This window comes from Camponotus vicinus, unplaced genomic scaffold, assembly GCF_025532165.1.
Source record: "Camponotus vicinus isolate PSW18456_S1 unplaced genomic scaffold, iyCamVici1.0 SCAF_10, whole genome shotgun sequence".
In the NCBI taxonomy this organism is placed as follows: Eukaryota; Metazoa; Arthropoda; class Insecta; order Hymenoptera; family Formicidae; genus Camponotus; species Camponotus vicinus.
The window spans coordinates 8,362,265-8,388,137 of NW_028141946.1; the positions used below are offsets into that span (position 1 = coordinate 8,362,265).

General features: G+C 38.7%; 1 protein-coding gene across 15 annotated transcripts in view; it reads right to left on the minus strand.

The window, feature by feature from the left end:
* Window positions 1-25,873, minus strand: part of Rim (Rab3 interacting molecule) — a 68,093-nt gene that overhangs the window by 38,212 nt on the left and 4,008 nt on the right. For 12 of the 15 annotated variants that reach the window (XR_014435517.1, XR_014435520.1, XR_014435516.1 and 9 more), the window contains exons 2-5: window positions 19,837-20,041; window positions 10,561-10,839; window positions 10,025-10,252; window positions 9,444-9,675 (exon numbers count right to left, since the gene is read on the minus strand). Coding sequence is in view for 3 of the 15 variants with exons in the window: in XM_083080791.1 (XP_082936917.1) it covers window positions 9,444-9,675; window positions 10,025-10,252; window positions 10,561-10,839; window positions 19,837-20,041 (944 nt within the window). In the remaining 12 variants the exon portion in view is untranslated. Of the gene's footprint in view, window positions 1-1,738; window positions 1,831-9,443; window positions 9,676-10,024; window positions 10,253-10,560; window positions 10,840-19,836; window positions 20,042-25,873 lie in introns of all 15 variants that reach the window. The other 3 variants (XR_014435519.1, XR_014435527.1, XR_014435518.1) reach the window with 2 other exon arrangements.

Genomic DNA, 25,873 nt, shown 5'->3' on the forward strand with positions numbered 1-25,873 from the left:
CCTCTCGTTCACCTGCTCCTCTCTTTCTCTCTTTCTCTCTCTCTTTCTGATTCGCGCATCAGCTTCGTGTGTGTGCGTTTTGTGTATGTAGCGATATACCTAACAGAAATGAAATAAGGCGGTGCAAGCTTGCCCGCAATAAATGTGCGATAGACGATTTCTGGAAGCATTAAGTAGAATCGTAATACGACTTCTGAATTTGCGTACACGACTGGCGAGAGACGACTATGCGTAAAAATATGCAGGGGTCGTGTGATTGTGTGTGTACATGTGTGCGCGTATTACGTGCATAACGATAAGTTACAATTTGTCCATCTAAGATTCTGCGTTAGAACAGATTTCCTTGGAACAGCAGGATTTAAGTGGTAGACATAGAGATTCTTATTCGTGTATTACACAAAATTGAACAGAGATGTAAAACACGAAAAATTATAATACAAACAGAAAGATACAGATTTATTTTTAGCCTCTGTACGATTACATCTCGCATGCGCCATTGAATAATCATCGATGCTCTTACAATTATTCAGGAAATTAGGATCAAAAATGAGTTTAGGAAATTTTATTAAAGTTTCAAATTTATAAAAAAAAGAGAAAGGAAAAAAATATAAATTTTTAGGACTTGTACATTACCAGAAAAATATGCCCGTATAATATAACCATATGTATTTTTAAAATATATTATATATTTCTATATAATTATTTGAAACTTTCAAAATTCTTGCTTTCTCAGTTTCGTGAGTTATTATCTAAAAGACGATACATTTTTTTAGAACACGCAAACCATATTATTACCCTAATTTTATTTTAAAAATGCAGCGCAAATGTAGATCTTTATCGTACGGATGCCAATAGCACTTTTTAAGACACGAGAGAAAAATAAAATGTAACATAACACAATTCCCAAATTTGATAAAGAACATAATATTACTATCACAGCCGTTATTACCCCTCAATAACAGGTATCCACAGTCTATGCAGATATTGAAATATGTAGCGAGCGAGTAGAAGATATTTCGAGAGGCGCAATATTTGTGAGAGTTGTACGTGTACGTATTTTTTTGAGGTGTAGAGTGGATAAAAATATACCTGTGTGCACGATTCATAGCCGTCCAAAGTAGAACAAATAAAATCTATTACAATTCTGTGCCGATCGGTCGCGTCACGCGATACGCGAGCTTATTTCGCGAGCTACGCGCGCGCAAGTAGGCAAGATTGCATTTTCTCCGTAGAAAAATTTACTTTGGCACGTACTCGCATTATTCTCACATTATAACGTCACATGGGTGTGCCCCGAGGCCGCAAAAAACGGACGGAGAATTTTGCAAAAATATACGCGCGAAGGATAATATAAAAGAATTCTCTAAAAAACATACGCAATTAAGCGCGCGGACGGTATGTTTCCCCGATCAATCTTTATTTGAAATTAAATTAGGCGGAATTTTAAAAAAATATACACGTAATTTATACGCGTGTAATTTTTAATAATAATAAATAAAAAGAGAAAAAAATAAATTCGGTTACTCAACATGCGCGACCGTTCGGCAGAGATACGTACACACACATGCACACGCATACGCACAGATATACGTATTATATATGTTTATATAAGTATACATACAATTATATATATATATATATATATATATATATATATATTTATTTATATTTATATAGTATATATATAGCAAAAGATGATGTTTGCTTGGTATTTTTACGTAATAAAGTTATTAAGTACCGCGGAAAATTGCCGCTCACAGAATTTCATTCTGTCTGCTACCTTCTCCCGCGAGCCCCTGGAAGTCATCACTAGCTGCGGCGGCTTTTGCCCTAAAAGCCGATCTCCCTTTAACTATATACATCACACAACACACTGTTGACTTATCGCTAATCGCGAGATAATGCGCTGCGATGTCTCTCATTCACCTACATCAGGAAGATGGATTGATGCTATATAATGTACCACAGTACGATATGCAATTGGAGGAACACAGAAATATCTACGCACAATTTCGTGCTCAGTGTTTAATTAACGCAAAGAGATTGAAAAACTAAAATACGAAAGAACACTGCAACAAGTTGAGAACGTTGAACATCTGTGAATTGAAAATATCGCGCGAAATAAAATAAGAAAGCTTTGAATTTTAACAGTGAATGATATATTTTGTACAATCGCGCGGCGAAAACCGCAAATGCAAATGATTCTTTGACGTTAGATGATGTTGCGCAAGAGTTGTGATCTGTTGTTAATTCTTTCACTGAAAGAAACGTACAATTAAATCTTTATTGATCGTACATTAAATGTCAGCGATCGGAAATCATATATGCAAAAGAATATTTTTAGATCGAGGGAATTGTAAGGATTATATTGAGTGGAGAAAATCTCAAATGCGCCATATACAGGCTGTCTGACAAAACAGATGTTTTTTTAATAGTAGATCCTCTGTTCAATTTAGAGAAAATTCTTAGAAAAATGTGGAGGGAGAGCATCATTTTTTGCAAATTTATAATTTTTTATATCTTTGTTTAACTAAGCTTCAAATTAAAAAATTCTACTAAAATAAATTCCAGCAGAAATTAATTAAAAAATGCAATTTTGATCCTTTTTTAATACTTTAACTTTACAAAGTTTAATTTGTGAAAAGCTTTTCTTTTTCAATCGTTTTTATAACTAAAAAATTATTAATGTTTCAACATTCTTTCTAAGAAAACATCATCTTCAGATTGGCCAGAAAATCTGCTCTTAAAAGAACACATCTGATAATTTTCAACGTCCTGTATAATATACAAGTACATACGTAGCGCGATAAAGATTCATGTAGCTCGTAAAACTAACAAATTGGCTATACGATCGCCAAGAGAGAACATCCTTATATCATTCAATGACACTTATATATCCATGTTCCGCGCGATAGTGTGCATTTGATATCCGTAAGTCGAAATGCGCGATCTCTCGATATTACGGCATAACGAGAGACAATAAAAGCAATAGTTACGCTGCTGGAGAGAGTTGCTCCATTGACGATCGAAGACGCGATTTAACAATGGAACCGATTTAACCGCGAATAATATTACACTGATACGCTCGGTTGCGTCCAAGAGACTCGATTTCCGCCATTGCGTAATTCCGAGTGCGAAATCCGAGTCAAAATTTTGCTCCAATTTTCAATCCCAATTTTCTCACATTTATAGATTCTACAGGATTTCGATAAAAAAGTTTAATTTATATAAAAATTGAGCTCTCCTATTTTATACCCCAATAGACGAAGGTTTCCATTCATTGTCGGAGATTTAAAAGAGAACCTTTTAACAAAATTATAAATTATATAGGTTCAAAATATTGCGATCTAACTGTGTTTGAGGTATCAAGGTAGACATTGGATTGAAAAACTGAGACAGAAAGAAAAATTTTGACTCGGGAATTTGTCCACGGGATGAAAAAATCTGGAAAGCCTCCCTTTACATTGGGACCCACGTCTCATGAGGTAACGACGTTCGTTCTCGTAAAACGAGGAAATTGGAGTGATGGGAGCCGATGGACGTTTAAATCGCGCGTTTGTAAAGTAGACGAAATAAAGAGAAAGAGAGAAAAAGAAAGAGAGAGACAGAGAGAGAGGGTCATGCATCCGCAGGTACCTGATGACGCTCACGCGGGTGATAAATACAGAGGGGTGAACGCGAGCAGATGTCATTACGGCAAATACGCGCGCGCGGGAAAGAAGACCGGGGGGAAAGGGATGAGGGGCGGAAAAGGGGAGAGGGGGAGAAAAGTGCAAAGAATCTTAATTTAAAAGTTAGATGACACCGCGACTCACCGCCGTATAAATCACTCTGAGATTTTACCGCCCCATTCCCGGCGCCACCTTACGCCCACTTTCGCGTCGCCGTCACCGTCGTCGTTGGTATCTCGTTTATGCTCCCATTTCTCGCGAAAAAAATGTCTCGCTAAGCTCCCCGGAAGTTCGGAAGCGTTGGATAAAACTGCGCCTACGAAGGCTCATTACCGCGATAACGAAATTGAGCAAACTCGAAATGCCGAGTACCTCCCTCGCTCGCTATCTCACTCGACGAGATAGCGTGATCGATAAGCGAAAGAGGTTTTTTTTTCTAGATATTACGGCGGTTTTATAAGCGTTATTATCCGTCGTGTCGAATTACACACTATCAGTCGAATGTCAGGAGCGGATTATTTAATCTGGATTCGCTTGCCGATAAACGGCGCGAGAAAAAAAAAAGAATCTTCCCCTAATATCAAGTCCGGAGCTGAAAGATGTAACGTATACACGGTGGGAAAAAAAATTGCCGAGAGGAAACTGCTAAGCCAAGTAGATTACCGACAACTGCATCAATTGTACAGCAAACATCTCTCTCCTGACAATTAATTTATCCTGTATAAATATTTTCCCCTTCTCTTTCTGTGTCCATTCCGGAGACACGTGCCTTGTTTTTACACAACTCAGGTTATCCAGATATCAAAAAGAAGCAATTGCCTGAATATAATATATAAACACACATAACTCTCTCTCCCTCCCTCTCTCTCCCTCTCTCTCTCTCTCTCTCTTTCTTGAGTTGCTACATACACACGCAAACTAAATCTCTATTCTCTAATTGTATTGTGCATCTACGAATGGGAGCAACAACAACCGTCAGATTAGGCCGTCGCTTCTCTCGCGTTCATTTAAAACGATTCTCACACACGATTATTCATTGTGACTCGGCCCTTAACTTATGATTTTGTCGCAATAATCATCTCTGCTCGTCAGGCTTCTTAACAAAATACGTTCAGTTATGTGCACCTTGTCCTATCTCTTGTATGCTTTTCAATACTTTTAATTTAACTAAGTCCGATTTTTTAGAATCAAAACTGAAAAGGGACAAATGATCAATTAAATTAAGATTATATCGAAATCGACCATTGATCTCGCAGCTTGAAAAATGTGCGATCGATCATCCAATGCACGTTCTCCATTGCATCATTTTACATCTCTTGCGATTCGTTCGAATAAAATAATATCTTCATAATAATGAAGATATTTTATATGGTTATTTAAACTTTTTCTGCAAAGTTTACCGTCTCCAGCTTCATATAAAAGAGATATATAGAAAAGAAAAAATACGAGACGAATGAAGAACTCTGTCGCGTATATATGGGTTTGCATTATCGCTATTATTAGCATTTTTATTGAAGAGCACAGGCAAAGGCCGTGCGTCACACAAGATGGCACGATGCGTGTCTTTGATACGTATACCAACATAGTCACCAGTCTTCACAGAGTGGCGACGCTTGATTCTGTCCTCCGTGTTTATCCCAGGCTATCGCGCACCAATACAGTAATCAAGTGGAAATAGCGACATAGATAAACAGTTATAAAGCCCTCCGACACTCGGGAATAAATATGGAGGAATAAATATATGAAGGAGAAGAGAGCATAGAGAGTGGGATTAAAGCTGCTACTCTGTAAAGTCTAACAAGGGTTGATTTAACTATTTGCATCGCCGGATATACGGTAGGCGCAGAGAGCTGCCCACATATTTTTGGATTTAAATATATCAATAACTACGTAAATCGTTGCCTTTACTCAGAGATTTCTCATTGAGCCAATTTTATTTATTTTTAATTATTAGCAAGCAGCGAAAGCTTGAAAGAAATTAGTATCCATGGGACATTTTTGAGATATTGATGTCAAGGATTGGAGAGACAAACGTTCATCCATCCTATAAATTAATTAAGATAAAAAAGTATGCGCTTATCGTGCATTCGACATATTTTAAATAGCGTGTCTTATACACAGCGTACTAAAATTATTACAGTAGAAAATTAAATGAATTTTCCCTCCTATTGTCCCAGCATCTAATTTCTTCGCGATATAGATACGCGCTTTGATTCCTACGTAAAACACCAAAGCTAATTTCGATGCACGTGCGGCACCAGATTTATGAGAAGAAAGCAAGAACTCCATGGTAAAAAATGAATACAGCACCAAAGCCCTGCTCGTCCGACCGTCAAATTGCAATGTCTTTGGATTAAATTTATATGAGACTGCCTAACTCCCCTCCTCGCCCCGTCCTCAGAAGGTTCAATCTAAATTATGCCGTAAATACGCAAAAAAACCCCAACGGTGTTGGTGAAAACATTGCAGATGTTAATATAATTAACTGCCCGAATCGAAATTTTGTTCTCATTTTTTATTTTAATTTTTAATCCAGCATTAATATTTTAAGCATCGTCCTTTCCTTAAACTATTTAATTTATAGTTTTGTCGAAAGTCCCTTTTTTAAATTTTCAAGCGAAAAAAAACGGTTTATTTACTGTTTATTTAAAATAGGGTAGTTTAATTTCTATAATTAAATTTAATGAAATTTTCTAGAATTTATAAGCGTGAAAAAATTAAAGTTGAAAATAGAAGCAAGATTTCAACTCGAGATACCTCGAATATTTCTCTCATTTATCAGAGGATGATCATAATCGTGAAAATAATCGACGTGTGGACGAATTAGCCTGGAAACTCTCGAAACCCTGTAAATGTGTGCGAGAAAATACATAACACGCGTCGGTGCCCTAGTCGGTAGACTCGAAAAGCGTGATCGTACCACGATACGCAATCCTTTCATTGTTCCCAGGGGAGAGGGAAAATGTCAAAGTTTTCAACCTCCGTTCATAAGTAACGAGCCGCATGGAAGGGTGGCGCACCACTGGGTGTAGGTTCACGTGATCTTCATTGTGCTCCCGATGACATTTCGTAACCCCATTTCGTTGAGGACATTTTTTTATTTTTCGAAAAAAATAAACATACGCGTTGTTACCGTTGTTTAGAGTTACAGTTGAATTAACGTGAAAAGCGACGCTGGAGAAACATTAAATTTACCAGCCCTTTCATTCATTACCAAAGGATAAAAATGTAGTACAATATACGAGAGTATATATTTCGAAAACAAAATAACAGAGTATTATTTTTCGGAAATAAAAGAGAGACTAGAGAGATCGAGCCAACGAAGTGCAAAGAGTCAAAGTGCACTAGTAAATTCATGCGCGGCCCGGAAGGAAAAATGATTCCCAAGATGATTATCCGATGGATTGCCCAAAAGAGAAAGTAACTTTGAATCTTTGAGCCGGCGGCATTTTTCTGACCGCCCAGTCCTGACTTGGATAGGGGTCGAAGACTATCTCGAAATGAAGAAGAGAGCAGATGTTTGAATTTCGCCCACGTGTTGGCCGCGTGACGTCACGCGCAGCGTGTGGGCGTCGCGAGCGGGAGGCAACAAGAAGGAAGAAGAGGAACGGGGTGGAAATATAGGAAGACCGCGGTAAGCGAAAGAAAGAGAGAGAGAGAGGGATGGATGGAAGGCGAAGGATGAGCGGAAAGGGAGAAAGAGGGTCGAGGGGGGATGCCAAGGATCAATGCAACGGCGAGACCGGGAGGACAGAACCTGAGAATTCCCGCAGGATACTGGCGGCGATACGCGGACGCGCGATACGCAATCGTAGAGTTCCGATCATGGATTTAACGAACGTGGCACGAATAACCCTCGCTCGGACATCCCCTTCCTCTCGCTTTCCCTCTTCGCCTACTTCTCCTCGTCTCTCTTTTCCCTATTTCTCCCGCGATCGATGATCACGCGTGTCAAATCCAGTCGATATTAGACGCTGGCAAGGATTGTTAGAAAACTGGAGAAACACACCACGAGCGCGTTGGCCATTATAAAATCGATATGTGCGCATCAAGTTACGTAACGTGGCATTTCACATGCGTTACAATGCATTCTCGCAAAAATTATTAAATGCAACCGTACTATTCATCGCGATCTCTCTCTCTCCCCCTTTTCTCATCTCGATTTCGCGTTTACGAAGTGTCACAGCATCACTTGACGTAAGAGCTACAAGCGTCTTGTTTAAACACGATGCTTTCTGAGGGGAATTTTGTAGCGCGCATTTTTTTCATGGAAAATTTAATGCACGCATTCAGTCATCAATCTTCGCGTTATGGCGATTATTAATTCGATGACCCAAAGCGCCGGACATGAAATTCGACGCGACGGAATTTTTTAATGTTTATGCCGTGCGATCGACGCAGAAACTCGACGTGTCCGACCTTCATCGTGAAAAAAGTGGTACACAACACGCGGCAGAGAAAGAGAGAGAGAGAGAGAGAGAGAGAGAGAAGGAGGGAAAGAATACAAGTTATTCTTGTACTTTGCGAGAGTTACACACGACACCTGGATGAGTCGGTTCACAGTTCGCCGATCCCGCGTTTAATCAACTGTGAATCGCATACATGCACACCGTTCTCTCACCTTCGACCGATTTTTCGAACTAGATGTGACGTTACACAAAAACAAACGCGGCGGCAAAATATTATCGAGGACGCGCGCGTGAAATTTACAAATTTTTTGGCAATCAATTAAAGTAGAACGAATCTCTCTCTTTTCCTTCATCAATCTTGCGCGTAATCTTGCGTATTTTATTACGATACACATGTCCGTACATGTAGAATATCCTTTTTTTATTTTAATATAAAGTTTATAAATAAAAATTCTCAATAAAGAATTATATAAATGTAATTGTAACTGTTTTATATCTATATAAATGCTAGAGACCAATGTAATTGCATCAAATCACATTTAATGCAATGTGTGTAATTGATTGATATTTTATAGTTGCGCACGCGTTATTGTGATTAAACATGAGCATTGGATTGATCGATTACATTTTCCTCCTGCAAATGGCATGAGTTGTTCTTCTCGCGCGTTCATTCTAAACCAAATACCCATTGACACGGAAATATTGAACTTTCCTCGTGCATCGGCTTTCAAGGGCAGAGAGTAGACCCTACCAATTCTCAGCTCCCCCTAATGTTTTCATTACACACTTATAGAATAAATTTGGCAGGCGATTAGGCCATTTTAAGTTCTACTGATAGCATATTTTACAAGATGTGTCATAAATTTTACGCGGCAATAAATTATTACGATAGATATATAAATTTTACACCAACTAATCAAAAAGTTAATATAGCAAATGGGCAAAAAGAAAGATCCGACATAAAAGATGTAGTTTATATGAATGTGTGATATTATCATATTATACATCACAATTAAAAAATTAAATTAAATTTTGATTAATTATTAAATTAAAAAATTTTTTTAAATTAAAAAATGTTTCTATCTTTAAATCAAAATTATTTAAATTTTACATCAAATTATAAGTATACATTAAGAGCACATTTTTTTTAAGAATTGTTTGACTCTTTCTAAAGAGAGTTAATTTCTTTTAAACATGCTAAATCAAATTTATTCCGCAAAAATGATATATATATATATCAATTGAATAAAATATCCTGTTAATTTTGTTCTCTTATATTGCGCGTATAATATAAATTTACTCGAATGATATCGAGCATTGTACAGACTAGAGAAATAAATGTCGAGTTGGAAGATTCACTTACCTTTCTCCGACTCGTCCGGCTCGTCACTGGCGCACTCCGGTGTGCTTCGTTCCTCTTCGCTGCTACTGAAACTTCTTTGTTGCTGGACGCCCACCGTTGACGCAGATTGCGCGGAACGTCCGCCCTGTGTCTGATGCATCGAATGCTGCTGAGAGGGATGTACCGTGGTACGAACGGAACTAGTCTCCATCGGTGTCTGGCCATAAGTCATCCCGAGATCCGCACCCTGATCCTGCATTGCGTAAAATAACCGACGAGTTACAATATTCCGAGCTGAGATTTTGTTAAAACAATCGCTGTTATAATTAATAAAAATGTTATATAACTTTATGAAATGAGAACAATTAATGCACTTAATACAATTGTATTAAATTAAATTAAATTAAATTTTATTGCGTAGCACTTTTATGTATAAAGAGATTTAAATTTCTAAACTTTTACACCAGATGGACATATACGATAAATTGTTCTCTCTATTTTACTGATTTATATATTTATATTATTTTTATATTATTTATATTATTTTTTGACTCTCGTAATTTTCTCAGCATGAATCGACTGGAAATTATCGGTCTCCTTACTTGATAGGTCGACCGTTGCCTCTGATAATTCTGCGGATGTTGTCTCATCAGGCCATCGAGTTCGCCTCGGTATAAATTCGGATCGTCGTCGGGATAGACTGCAGGGTGTCTCGGAGTTTGTTGCATCGGGTAAGAACCAACCACGTGAGGCGTCGGTAAACTTCTCGCGTGAGGCGAAACGGACATTTCCACCCCACTGTCGCTCGTGGACATACGGCGACCCGAGATCTGCAAGCACAAAACCGAAATTCACCTATCGCGCTTCACGATATCACATTTGACGAGGGCGCGGGCTGATCTCTCTTTCGATTGTGACGCGGGAACGCGCGCTTCGACCTCTTTTTCCGCTCATATATGAATAAGTAAAGCACCGGAGATGCGAAAAATATATATTGCGAACTTATCGCGATGTAACTCTACATATTTATGAACTGTATAGGAGCATCCGCGAGAGCATACGTGCGCAAAGGTGTCTGGCTTCGTAAATAAGAGAGTGCGTTCCGACAAGAATATCGGGCGAGCGAGGGGAACGTTACCTGCTCTTGCTGGGAGTACTGTCTTCTGAGAGGACAGTTTCCGCTTCTCTGTAATAACGGCAAATTCTCTTTCTCAGCCGCGCTGTGCGCCCTCTCGAGTTTCGGTCTTTTATCCCGAGTTTGGTCCGCGAGTCCCTGACGACCACCCACCTGCAAGTCCTCCTGCATTTGTCGCAGCAGCGCGCTGTCCACGGTGCTGAGGCTCGTCTTCGACATCCATTGTCCGGTCTTCGAAAGAAGTTCCTGCTTCTTCCGGCAAAGTATGCATACCCATATCACCTGCAATCAGAAAAAAAGTGGCGTCTTGAATCGAGGGATGAAAAAAATGCGACAGGCACAATTTTTGTTCTACCTGGGAATGCATTTTCGCGCAAAGTGCGCTTAAAAGATACTTTATATGTCGTCGATTAATGAAACGCGCGAAATTTTATATTCACAAGGCGAAAGTATCTTGAAACTTTATCGATCCAGGTCACCGCGTGCGCGACGAGGATATTAATAGGAAATTACCTATAGGAAGTCGGCCGGTTAGTCCAAGTTAATTGGAATGTATAAAGCGGCGTGAGATTGATTATGGAAGCGAGAGACACGTAAAATCTCCAGACCAGCATTAATCTCCAGACGCATCTTGGATTTGAGCGCGTTGTTTTTGCAAAGACGAAGAAGACAATCTGTGTATAAGAGCGTAGTTGAAAATATACGACGTTCTCTAGACTGAGCAAGTACGACGAGTATTTAGAACAATCGTATATTCGCAAGTCCGCTACAGAGAGTCTGATATCTCGCCGACTTTACAGAGGCAGAGAGAAATTGTAAATTCCTCTTTAACGAAGTCTTCGGACCGGGCCATTGCCTCGGGCTATATTCTTATGCAAATTCACGCGGATCTGAGTAACGTTAAATTAAATTAAGTAGATCCCAAGCAGAAGTGTAACACAGAAAGAAATCTATATCGTAGAATACGTATTCACGTAGACAATTAGAGGGCGAGTCGCAATCTCTTCTACAGTTTTTTATATTATTATTATAAAAGCTTTAATAGCTGTTTACTTATTTTAAGTAAATAATAAATATAAATAAATTATAATGATATTATGATATTAACAGAATAAATACATTGTACACTTTTTTAAACAATATTCTAATTTTATATTATCAGCCTTGTATATTAGTGAATTTAATTTTTTGTTCTTAAAATACGAGGAAGACAAAAGTCATCATATTTAATTTTATTGTTAATAATGAAATAAATTTATAAAATAAAAAAGATTCTTTATAATAAGAATCATACAGTTTAATATAAGCTAGTGTCGTAACAGACTCTCGTAGGATTTATCACATTTCAATAAATTATACACAGAAAGTACTATTCTTATTCACAAGTGTTGTGTATCGGATATAATGAGGGTTCACAATTAGCAAACTACCGCTCGAATCAGGCAGTTTATACAGTGTGAATAGGAACTAGTAGAATATTTCATCAAGATAGAGAATGATGGATGGAGCATTTAGCAGCAAACTACAAAACAATGCCTATGCAAACTCTCATCGATAACACTTTGCTGCCCACTCCTACGTTGCATTGAGAAAATCACGATAGAATCAGTAACATTTCCAAATAACGCAAAATCGGAAGTTTCTTTCAAAAGACGGAGTCACACATATGTACTTATACACGTACGTGTAAAAGCGAAAACTTTAATTATTGTTATAAGAATTCGGATTGCAAACGCAAATCAACGTCAAGAAACTTTATTATAGTTTGACGATAAAAACCCTTTTTGAGAGCAAAGAAAAAGTAATCTACCTAAGTGCTTGTCAACCTACTTGTTCGTCTGAACGCTGCGTGTTGGCACGTGATTCGGTATCGTGAACCCGGCTTTTCCCTTCTTTTTTAAAATCACATATATATGAATCAAATCTCTGCATTGAAAGGACATGTAATTTTTGTTGTAACACACGTGTGACAATGTAATTTTCATCTTTTACTACTAAGAGCACCTATAGTCGCTTATCAAAATATTTTTGCATAGCTCGGTTATATTCAAATACACATAGCCATAAATATTCTTGCGAAATATTTTAAAATCTCATAAATTTTAATCTAAATAATTTATGATTAATTATAAATATGTATTTTTACATCCATGTAGCGTGAGCGTTTTTCGGACATTAAAAAAATAAATACATAAAAATTAATAAGTATTAATATTTCTTGTATTCATTGTTTCAATATTATAATTTTTGTAAATTTTTATAAATTGTACTTTATATTTAAATCTAAATGTAATAATATTATTAAAATTAATTCTTTTCGGCCCGTTAGTAAAGATTTTTAATAAAATTAAATAAAATATGAAAATATATATTATACTTATGATTTTTGTACAAGTTATAACTGAAATTATCTTTTGCGAACGAAAATTTATATTATTTACACACAAAACCATCATACAGTCATCACAGAGCTATTCCGTTCCTTCGAAAGAACGTAAAAACGTGTTTGAACACTCGGACACGTTTCTTAGCCTAATTCGCACGTTTCGTTAAATGTTTTTTTAAGAATTATCGGAAAGCTTTCAATGTCGTTCCACAGCAGCAGGTTGGTAAATTTAACGTTCCAGAATCAGAAGGGAAAATTCCAAGAACGCAGCCGGAAGCAAAGGGTAAAGCGATAAACGGCGGAAGAAAACGAATAAGGAGTCGCGTACGTGCGCCCTCGAGATTATTACTTCGATCGTTGTTGCCTCAAACCGCAGGACGAATTTTCCGATACGTTGAATACAATCCCACACGCGACGATTGTACTTGAGCAAACCTGAACCAAAATACTTGCAACACCTACGATACCGCGATGCGGACTGACGGCTCGTCCGCGTCGTGAGAAGAGAGCGACGAGGGGAAAGGAAGAAGCCGGACGAGAGAAGAAGCGATGGCAAGGGTAGATGTAGACAAGAAGAACTTGAAGAGCACTTCGTTGAGTTGCCTAGATAGCAATATGTCAAGAGCTCAACCCCCTTTCCGTCGTCGCGGTCTCTTCTTCCACACGTTTCGCACGAAAATCTTCGAAAAAAAAAGAGAGAAGGAGAGGTCCTCGCCTGTCTGCCCGACAATTCGAGAGAGTCTGGTGCTGCTCGTCCGTACGTGAACCATTAATTTGGTGAATCGATTCGCGTCGGTGATTTGCATTAATTAATTAGGGGCCAATTAATTCAGATTACTTTATCACACAGCAATACAACAGCAACGGCGATGACACACACTGGCATCGTCATCAACGTCGATGTCTCGATACTTAGAGAATACGAGATCGATATTAAGCTCGTACAAGTCAATCCGATAAGTCAGCGACGACGTCACAGACTGATGTATGGCACGTAATATTCGCGTAACGATTCGCGTGATCCTGTCGTGACTTCGCAGAAAATATGCGACCGATTCGAAATTTCATCATGTACGCCAAATTACTTCTTAATAATAATATTGATCGATTGAAAATATCATCTGTAATACAATACATTCGTTGAGTTACCTAAATAAAAATTCGATATTACATATCGAGCATTATCTGTTTTAAACGTTTCGCAGAAAAATACAGAAATTTTTTTACGATTAAGAGAATGTAAATTTATTAGTTATATTATAACGTTAAATTATAATTTTTAAGATGGAGCACCAATATGTAGTCGCTCTCTCAAACCTTTTCCTTTGATCGCTCGAAATAAAACTAAAACTAAATCAACTAAATCCAGAGTCTCGTCCGCAGGAGTTTCCGCTTTCTTGAATAAAGCATGGCTCTTCAAAGGAAATAGTTTTACGAGACTGTCACGGAACAAAAGAACCGACCTCTCTTTATTGCCAGCAACCACCTGATGGATGAAACGTAGATGTTCGCGAAAAAAATAACGAAAAAGTGATCGCGGGTTTGTCAGACAACAATCCTCTACTCTATAGAACGGCATCTCGACAACTTGGATCGCCCTTCAAAATCAAGTAGCATCCTCTCCTGCAGCTTCTATCGAAGCACTTGGGGAAGATCGGCCCCCTGGAATCATTCCGGAGCATAATACGGACCAAGTACGTCGGGAACGTGCACAAGCCCGGATTTCATAAATGACGGTCAGGCCTTTGAAACAAGCTGACGCAATTACATAGTGCTCTCGTTTTAGGAATCGGCCTGCATACACACGAAATTGGTGGAATTTCAAATGGTGTATCGCTACCGGCTCTATTGCCCTCCGCAGATTACGAACATTATTGTTTGCCATTACCAATTATCAATGTGGATTATCTCTCGGCATAATCGTTTGAATCGCGAAATTAACGACGGAGCGAAATTAATGAATACACATATACACACGTCCATTTAATATTGATGACAAAATGCGTATTATTGTGTATAAAGACATAATGTAACGGACAATGAGACGAGTCTTAAATCATTAAATTCGCGAAATTAAGAGGAGCATTTAAAGAGTCCCGAGGCGAGTCCACGTGACGAAAAAATTGCAAAGATTCCGAAAGTTTTTATGAACGCAATTTTATCACCCCACTTGCACTCCCTTAATAACTTTGACCTCTGCTCTTTTGCATCTCTCCGCCGATAGGAGGCATAGATCTATATTAGCGTCAAGGGCTTATACTTTGTCCAGGGAACTTTTCAGGTGTCCTACATAGAACGCGAACCGAGTCGCATTCTCTCTCCGGTTGGTGCTCCAGCCGGAGGGCGTCAGTTGAGAAACGACAGATGCTGCCCGTAAGTCAAAGTACCGGAGTTCTTAGCGAACTTTCGATCGTTAATGCCCTATCGAATGTGTGCGCTGGGAATGTGTGTTCCGAGGGAATAGCATTATATTCCTCTTTATACGTAATTCGTTTGCGATAATCGACGAGATGACGCGAAATTATTAAAAATAAATATTCGAATAAATAAAATGTCAGATGTAAACATTTACAGAATTTCTTGTTGATGTATCAATGTTTTATAATTTTTCTTTTAAATATACTTTGAAAAATATTTCATCGATACGCGGGATTTAAAAAAGATTCTAGTTACATCGAGAGACTATAAAAGTAAACGAAGAACAGAAGGTATTTATTGATCATTGTAATATATATTACAGTGTTCGCCTCAATCCTTTTGAGTGAAGGAAAGCAGCGACCGCGGAGAATCGCGAACGACGTCACAGAAATTGCGGAACAACGTCATACGAATGTACTTTCAACGCTGATATCTTTGTTGGATGGAAGAAGCGAGAAATGACGTAGCGGAATTTGCCGAAAACCAAAGCTACGTCTTTCGAAATAACTCATTCCTCAAAGGTTTATGCAAACATTTATTCTTAAACATTGTTTTCTTACATTGTTTTAAAAGTTGTACGAATTGTATTATCTATAAACTAACGCCTGCGAATAGATTTGTTTCGCTTCTGTCAAATTGACTGACGTTTTATATATTATCGCCTTATGTGTATCAAAAACAAGCATATCTTAAGTGCATTACGAAGCCTCTCTAAGGTTTAATACTCTCGAGATGAGGAAATATGCATAGTCATTTGAAAAGAAGAAACAATTCGCTAAGTCACGCTATCAACGTCAAGTTGATCACGTACGTAGTATGACAGAAACACAAGGGAAAGAAGAAGAAAGGTGCACACGATTTCGCATGATTGTGTGTTATGAAAAATGGAAACACGAGAGAGAGAGAGAGAGAGAGAGAGAGAGAGAGAGAGAGAGAGAGAATCTTCAATCAGAATGAAAGATTGATTCGGTTGTAAAAATATGATAATGCAACAAATTTAGCCTGATTAATATAGGATTTACGTTGTAATAAATCTAACCCTGGAAAGATGTAATTTCTTCATGAAAATAAATTTCATTATCAATACCAAAACTTGATAAATAGATTTTTCAAATTTCGTTTCAGTGGAAATAATTCAAATCCAAATTTGATACATTCCTTGGAAAGATACTCATTTGACAATCCGACCTTCGAGTCGCACACTTTCCCATTCCAGACTGTGTAAAGTCTGTCCATGATATATCCTGTTACTCCTCCATCCTTCTGCGAATATCTCGATATTCTCTCATTCTTATCATCTTCTTTTATGACTCTCGTCTACTATCATAGACCGCTTCAATCTTAACCTAGTCGCAGCAGGCAGACGTCAGATGGAGAACGTTTATCTGCCATCTATCTCTCTGATGCTGCCGCAACTCGGGAGAACACAACATACATCTCAGGCAAAACTGCATACATTGAGAAATCCCAAAAGAGCGTAGATTTGACGGACAGCGTGTATTTTATTCCATTCTCCTTCTCCCCCCCGTTATACGCCCCGTTGTACCCTCCGCCACCTTCTCTTCCTCCGCGTACTCCTCTATCACGCACCCTCCCTACCAAACTTAGATCAATATGTTGCGTCATGTACCCCCCTGCACGCCGCCCAACGTCTCACCGTCCACCCAGCCACCCACTCCTCCGACACCCCCGCGCTCCGGTCCTCCCTCCCTTCCTCCCCCGAGCCTCCCTCCATGTGAACCAGTGCCGCGAGTGACGTCACGCAGGGACGCGCCCCATTCATAGGCTCCCACGCAGAGTCCAGGCCGCAACGACGGAAAAAAGGAACAGAGCGGAAAGAAAGAAACCGTGCGATGGCTCACAAACGTAATGGACCCAGTTGCGTACACGCGGTCGCTCCGATATCGATTTCGGCCCATTTCGAGCAACCTAGGCATAATTGTTTCTTACATAATAGTTGTTTCTTTTCTTTTTTTACGTTGGAACGCGATTAAATGGCCGATTGTGCGCGGAAAAGAGTCCTCTCTCGCTCGCTCGGAACGAGGGAAGGTATTCCTTCCCTCCCCTCCCCCGCGTTGTTTCGCGGATCGATGATGTCGTAACCACGACTCACTCGCTCACGATGACGTTTGTCACTGTACTCGCGTGCGGCCATGACGGAAGCGTGCGTGCGTGCGTGCGTAGCGTGCGCGCACGTGTGCACGTAATCCCCGGTGGGGAAGGGGGTAGGAGGGTTTACTACAGAACTTCACCTCGCACCTGCTGTTTATGCTCGACATTTCCGTGCACGACTGCCATTAAATTTCACGCGCGCACACCCGCGTCATTGATCAGCGCTCGAATTACTTTCAATCTGGAGTTTTTGTCTTCGCGCTGAAGGGGATGAAGGGATGAAACGCGGGGAAATGTTGGCGAGAGATAAAGATCCGTTTATAAATATACCCGCAAGAGTATTTTTCGGCGAAATGTTTTCGCGACGAACGCGCCAACGAGTAATTTACGCATTTGTGTGTCCAGAAATAGCTCATCTGAATTTCCCTTCAATAATTATTTGGATATTGAGTCTTTATAATTTATCTGTCGCAAAACTGGGTCATTAAATAAAACCGGGAGATACGATAATCGATAGCATCAAAGTTACGGGCTAAAAATAATGAGAGAAAAGTCTAATATTATATTTCTTCTATTTTATCCACGCGAGAGAAATCTTTATAGTCCCAAGTTGCGACTTCAATTTCTGCGCGCATCTCTATAAATGCTTATGGGACACCATCGACGACGTAGTTAAGCGCCTCGCGGATTCTTGTACTGGGAATTTATCGCGTGAGAATCGATAAAAAAGAAAGAAGGATCTCTCTCGTATGTTATTTCTACATTATTTAACACGAAGAACGTGCCAGAAAGGGGCACGATTCGAGTTTGATAAATCGATCTACCGAATATAGAATGTGTAACCCGCGATGCAGGAGAATAAGAATAATATTTGCGAAGGGGGATAATCGCGAGCGGAACAGAACGGTGCAAATTCGACGAGCGTTAGTTTCTGTTTGCGAAAATCCGCGCGGATCTCGGCCCGGATAATAACAAAGTTTTAAAAGCACACTATATATCCGTGCCACCGATATTCGTCGCGCACGATCATGCTGAGCTCTATCCACCGGACGTTAATCCTTCATCTTCGTCGATGAAAATCCGGCCGAAATTGCGCGAGTAAGAGGAGAAAATTCCGCGCCGATGTAAATGAAGAGAAGGAGGGAGAAGAGGAAAGAAAAAAAAGACCGTATCCAAGTGTGGCGACGGCTATTTAGTGACGGCATCACGCCCACCGGCGTACATATAGATTAGCGATAAGGGTTAATTGGTATACCGACACGGAGATGGCGACGAGACGCCTATATGGGTCAATTTATATTTCAACGTATTTCGACATTACGCGCACCCCGGTTATCAAACTTACGATGCGACTTAATCGCTTCCAGGAAGCTGACATTTGTAAAGCGCCCCGCCCGCATCCTTACCCTATCCCTATCCCGCCCAACGACGTTTCCGCTCTTCTCCCCGCGCCTTTTGATAACGCTATCGGCGCTAAATTTACCCGTGTCAAATCGCGATACATCGCCTACGTCATTCCCCCGTACATCGTCCCCCGCATAATGAGGTAATCGCAGAATTCTGACTAACCGGATGACTCGTGTTCGTGAAGAAGGGAGGGAGAAAGTGAAAAAAATTCCATTGAAATATGACGGCGTGAAACGATGATAAGGTTAATTTATGAATCAGCGGGACATTTAATATTCCGAATGCGAAAGGTGAGTACATAATTTGTACGTTTAATTGACTTCCAATCGCGTAAAAAGAAAGACTTTCACATCTAATTAATCGCGAGAATTATGTGAACTTTATGATAATTCACATGTCGAATTTGTTGCTTATGCACAATTTTATAAAATAATAATTTTGTAAAATTGATAAAATTAAGGCAAAGTTTTACACGTACTTTTTTTATCGCTATATTTTACATTCACATTTTATTTCACGAAAAATTCGCTCTAAGAGCAGTGCGGGCCTAATAAGTTTTATTTTCCACACTTTCAGTGTTGTTCCGAATAACTATCATTCCTTTCTTTACTTATTTTATTCGTTATTTTGTTAAAATAATTTATATATCAATTGTGAGAGAGAAAGAGAATCGAAAGAGTATTATTTTACGTCAAATGCATCTATTGATATCAACTTGATTATCGATATATTAGAGACATATTCTTTGGATATCTTTCTTTCTTTTATAATTGTCTACGTGTGATCTTTTTACGTCAAGGCCTTTGAAAGGTTTCCTCTACATATATGCCGAGTCTAGTGTCGAATGTAATACGAAAAAAGAAAGACGTCAGGACAGACGCTTGTAACCGAATCAATCAATCTGACCTCATGACATCGACTTTTCTGACCATTTATTTGCATGCTTTTGCTCTTACCTTGCTTGACCGTAAAGTGACCTTTCCGCCGCAGCGTGCGCAGCACCGGATTTCGCAGTAGTTGCAGATGTGGCCGACGCCATCGGCAAACTTGGTTTTCAAGCATATGTGACACGTGGCGTTTAGCTCCACACCTGCCTTTTTGTGTTTCTCCGAACGCATCCGTATTGTTTCTTCGAGGACCTGCACCTCATCTTGCTTTCGCCTGCGCAAAAACGTAAAAAACCTATTAAGGAGGAGCGAAATTTTAGAAGACTGAGCATTGAACATATCGTTTAATCTCGTATTTTTATTTGCATATCCCAGTTGCATATGTTAATTTCTAGATTCGAATAATAGTCTGTTGTTAAAAATCTAGAACTAAAACAATTTTTATATATTTTTATAACAGAAAAGAGATTTTTTTTCTTATACGCAATGTACAATTTAAAAAAAGAATTAAAGAAATTTCTTTCACAGAATCTCTCGGTAGCCAAACATTTTTTCAAGTCATTTCTAAAACTCTTTTCTTCTAAAAAGAACCAATTAATCATACATAATCAATGACATATATATTAAATAATATAAAATTAACAATGAGAGATGCGCGCGTCATACTTGATATCTGGCGAAATTCCTGTCAGCAGAGGTGAGAAAATCACCAGTCGTTTCTGATATGGAAACTATATCCGTGAGGATAGTAGCCAGATTTGTCAATCCTAACTTCACCATTTGCAGACTCCCAGCATTCTACCAAATCACCTGAGATAACGGCTCGCGCGTTCTTCTCTTCTCTCGTAGATTTATTTCTGTTCCGTAAATCGCGCCTTGAAAGCGTCCGGGCGACGGGCGGTCGAACAATCTCACCCTGAATGCACAACGTGACGACGCCGACGTCGCTCGTCTTCGTCGTCCCTACTCTGCGACTATTCGCATCCATTAAGCCAATTTAGGACCGTGTGTCCTGTACGCGCAAAATTAAGCCAGCACGATTCTATCAAAGTGCGTCGTTACTATTCGATTTGTCGTCGAGTATCGTCTATCAGAAGAATTTTGTCGCATCAACGTTATTTAATCAATTTCGATTAAATAAATTTCTCTATTTGTGTCTTAAAATTTAAAAGAAAAAATCATATTGACTTAAGATCGATTTACTCGAAATATTTTCGTAGCAATATTTGGTGCAAAATAACCGGTAATATTGCATATAACACTTTTGATTAACTGAATTTTCTTCCTTTGTATATCATGGTTATAATAATAATCTACAGAAGAACATTGAATCATTGAACTGGAATTATTAAATCTGTGTCTTTCGGTCTATATCTGAAGAGATAGAGAGACAGACTGGCTGTCGATAATATTTGTTTACCAACTATGACTTTGCGTCCGACGTGACGCGTGATACATTGAGTTGGAGAGAGAAAAACAACGCAATTTATACAAGTTCTCCTTGAAAATAATTTACAAGTCTGTTGAGAAATGTAACGCAAAGCTAAATTTCAGGCCACATTTATTTCGTAGCCATCCGACCGTAATCGCATCTTTCGTTTTTTACGTCCCTCCGGTCGGCTAATTACGCGAAGAGCACTGGCGAAAAATGCAAGTGAAATTAATGAAGCTTGCGCAGAGATAAAATAAACATCGCCTGCACACAATGGACCACAATGTCAGTATATTTTAAATATATCGCGATCCGCAATCGGATAAATAGCCAGCCGTGTCAAAAGGATCCGTTCCATATCTTTCTATTTGTTTGCGCATTCATTCCGCTTTCAAAAAGGGAGAAAGAGAGAGCTTCTCTAATTATCAGCTTTCGTTTATAATGTAAAAGAACGTTAAAATCACCGCATCTCTTTATATCTCTTTAAAGCAACCTAATTCGCATATATATAGGGTGTTTCTTAATAAGTGTAAAAAATTTTAGATGATTCTTTGTCTCATGATGATTTTTTTCTCAAATTTAGAACAAGTTAAAGAAATGAAATTAGGTGGATATTTTCTACTAGTAAATAGGTTATTTATTAAGATTTTTTTCAGCCTCCTGTATTGTTTTATAAGGGGATGAAACTAGCAATCCCTATTCAATTTTTTATTAGAACTTTTTAATGGACCGGAATATGATCATCTAAAAATATGCATTAAAAATTTAATTTATTTAGAAACTTTTTTATTTCTTTTATTTTTTTCATAAAATTAGTAGTTTTCAAGAAAAAAAATACGTTATTGTGCATAGCATGATGCTAAATAGCATAGGTTTTAAATTACGAGAAGTTAAATTTTAAAATAAAAATAAAATTAGAATAAATATTGGGAAAATTGGAACAAAAACAAAATTATAATAAAAACCTAAAAACCTAAAAACCTAAAAAATAAAAACCTAATTTTTACCCCCATTTTTGGAGGAGTGTAACTCTTCAGAGATGGATGTAGGAGTATATGTTTATATGAAAAACCCCTTCTAATTTTCGACAAAGAATCATCTCCCAAAATTTTTCGAACTTATTAAGAAACACCCTGTATATACGTAAATATATGTACGTATGTATTTTTTTCGCTGGATATAAAAAAAGAAACTAGCACGCCAGTCGGTATAATTAAAGGAAGCCGCTTGTCGATGCGACAAATATTTAAACGACGTATACACGTGATTTATTAGGGAACCTTCGTTAAAAAGACGTTCGTGCGGCAAATAAGTTATAACCGCTAGTCTGGAAGGAGAAAAATGCGAGCGCACTTGGCACGCTGCGGCAGTTTTTACGGTTTGGATCTTGGATCGCGTACGCGACAACGAAGGCCGAGCTTCGACCGGGGGTTGTTGGCACCGCGACGTGCCGGCACCATCTCATGTTTCGATAATAAAAGCATATATATATCGCGGGCATACGAAGAAACCGACCAAGCCCTTTTGCGCTGCACCCGAGATTTTGGAATCGCTAACGATAAATTCCAGATGAATTCCTCCCGGAAAAATTTATCAGGTTCGTTCATAAATTATTTTATGCGCATCTATTGATTTGTTTTTTTTTTTCGCCGAAAAGCGAATAATGTAAACTTGGAGATTTTTAATTAGTTTTTTTTTTATTTTATATTAGAATGATTAAGAGATTTTTTATTTTACATTAGAATGATTAATTAAGAGATTTTCTTGCCCTAACGATCCGGCCAGATATAACTGTGATCTGAAATTAGACCGAACTTTCGATTTTAATTAATGTAAGGCTATTACGTTGTATGCGCTGAATATCTCTCCTTACCCTTGACCGTTTGTCAAATAAAGGAAACGGTCGCGCTACGCATCCTGACACCGTAACCTAAATCCCGAGTTAGTCGATAGAACAAAAGCTGGCGCGTTACAACAACTCTCGGGGTGCACCACGCGCACATCCATCTATATTTCTCTAATTACTTTATCGATAATCGAGTGACTCGCGCACGCAACGGTGATCACACTCGACAAAGAGTCGCTCAAGACTTTCCCACTTTTGCGTTGTGAGCAAAAGGTCGCGACACGCAAGAATTGTTCTTCCATCGATATGAGAAAAGGGCTAAAAAGAGGAGGAAAAATATACCGATAAAGTATCAAAGATATAAATCCCACTTTCATGGCTTTCTTGTACTTGTAATATATCCTGCGTTTCAATTTATTGCTATCTTATATCGAGATAATTTTAATATAATGCAATTGATCTCACTCTAATTATTCTATAAATCAACAATACAAAATTAAAAAGATATAATTATTTTATTATTTTATTAATATATTATTTATGTATTTTTACTTGAATTGTAAAATAATATTTTTCTATTATTAATTATAATTGATTTTCTCAACAAATTTCCAGTCGAGAATTTTTATTATGAGGTATTTTATATGAAAAAAAGGCTGAAAAAAAAGAGGAAGAAATATACGGATAAAGTATCAAAGATATATATAAGTTCCACTTTCATAACTTTCTTATATTTCTAATGTATTCTGCGTTTCACTGTCGGTCTATTGCTATATTATATCGAGATAATTTGAACATAATGCAATTGACCTAATTATTCTATGTATCAACATCAACACAGAAAATGAAAAAGATATAATTATCTCTTTATTTTTACTTGGATTGTAAAATGTAAATTTCTTTTATCATTAATTACAATTAATTTTTCTGAGCACAAATTTCTGCATTATCCAAGTCGAGAATCTTTATCATAAAATATTTCATTATGTGTGTAATATAATATATAATATATACTTATTCTTGGAGATTTTTCGTAGTTATATTGTTACATTTTATCTGATAAAAATGCTAATATAACATTTATGCGATGGTATTACTTTACAATATAAACGACGTGCGCACGAATAGTATTAAGCTATCGGAAGGAAACGCTAACGCGAGATGTAGCGTCCTAGAACGTCTCGTGCAAATATTACGCGCGCGTAAGTCTATATAAAATAGTACAAAGACGAGAAAGAGACGTTAATGCGCGATGGTGACTGAGTGATGTAGCGAACGACTTCCGACTCGTCGAAATGCACATCCGAAATGCCGCTCTTTTATGGGGGGTTTACGCGAGAAACGGCATATACGGACTTCTAAACCAAGGGGATTATGCATTTCTAGGATCGTTCATTTATCTTCCGCTCGTTTCATTTGCCCGCGTCCCTCGAGAGGATACGTCCGCGAGAGGAATCTCCGAAATCGGGGATATATCGCGGGGATGATATACGGGGAGAACGACGCGATATACTCGGTTTAACTTTCAACTTGCGTTGACGCAGAACGGTCCTACGTATTATTATAGCGTCGTCGTATTCCGCGGTATTTCCGCACTCCTCCCCCTCCCCCTCCCCTTCCCTCCCCCCCTGTCCCTCTCCGGCTCTTCAAAGACGCGCTACCTATCCTCCTCCGGAGGACGCGTATATATTTCAGCCCTCAAGAATTTACCCCGTGCCAATCCAGACGCTTTCACACCCCGTCCGTTACGGCTCCGCATACCCTATGCGCCGTAGCTGCAGCAGCAGCTCGTTACTAAGCCACGTCAAGGCTCGTCGCCTTGCATTTTACATGCGTCCCTACACGTACCTGTCGTCTACGTTACACGATCTCGCATCGGTATGGCGCAGCACGCCTTCCTCATTACTCTTACCCTTCTTTCTCACGTTCCCGTTTTTCCCCAGGCCAACGACGACCTATCAATAAAACCTGCGCAACGCTCGCCTCCCCCTCCCTCCTGTTTTTAGTTATTGTTAGACGCCACGAGCGAGAAGGGGGTGGAAATGGAGATAAAGAAAGAGACAGAAAACACACAGTGTGTCGCGTAATTATGCACGCTAGTCAATCATCGCCTCCTGATAAACTGAGCACGCGATCGGTGCGATCGGTTGCTTTATTTTTATCATCGCGAGACCGATCAATCCACGTCGACACTGAGTTGATCGCCTAAAACGTGGATACGCGAGATGTAAAAAGCTCCTTCTGCGAAGGCGGAACGCGCAAGGATGAAAATATTTGTGGTCAATTATAAGAGACTTTTATTTCTGATCGCTTGATACAAAAGAGATGAGAGCCGACGCGGTAAACGGGAGCATGTGCGGGGCCGTGGATACATAAATGGAAGATGTAGGTGTAAAGCGGTCAAGGACTAATGAGCAGGTGAGCCGGGAAAATAGGTGAAACGAGCCGGAGCAGGCTCACTGGTCAAGAAATATCCTTTATCCAATCGATCGATTGTTGTTTCGTCCGTCTGGTCAATTGTGGTTATCGGTAACAACCGACTAAACGACATCTCTTATTTTCGCGCCGTTGGCTGTATTAATATCCCTTTTATATATCCCTAGACCCTTCGATGACTTCTAAACTTTACCGAAGTTTCACCTCAACAGTTATCACTAATAGCAATCGCGCTAAAATAAATGTCATTGACGATAATTAAAGTTATGAGTCTCGTCTAACATTATTCCGAATAGTAGGAATAGATAAGAATGTCTGTTATATAATTTTAATCATCATCTAAAGTCTCATTAATAATTCAAATTATAATAAAATTAGAAAAATAATTTATA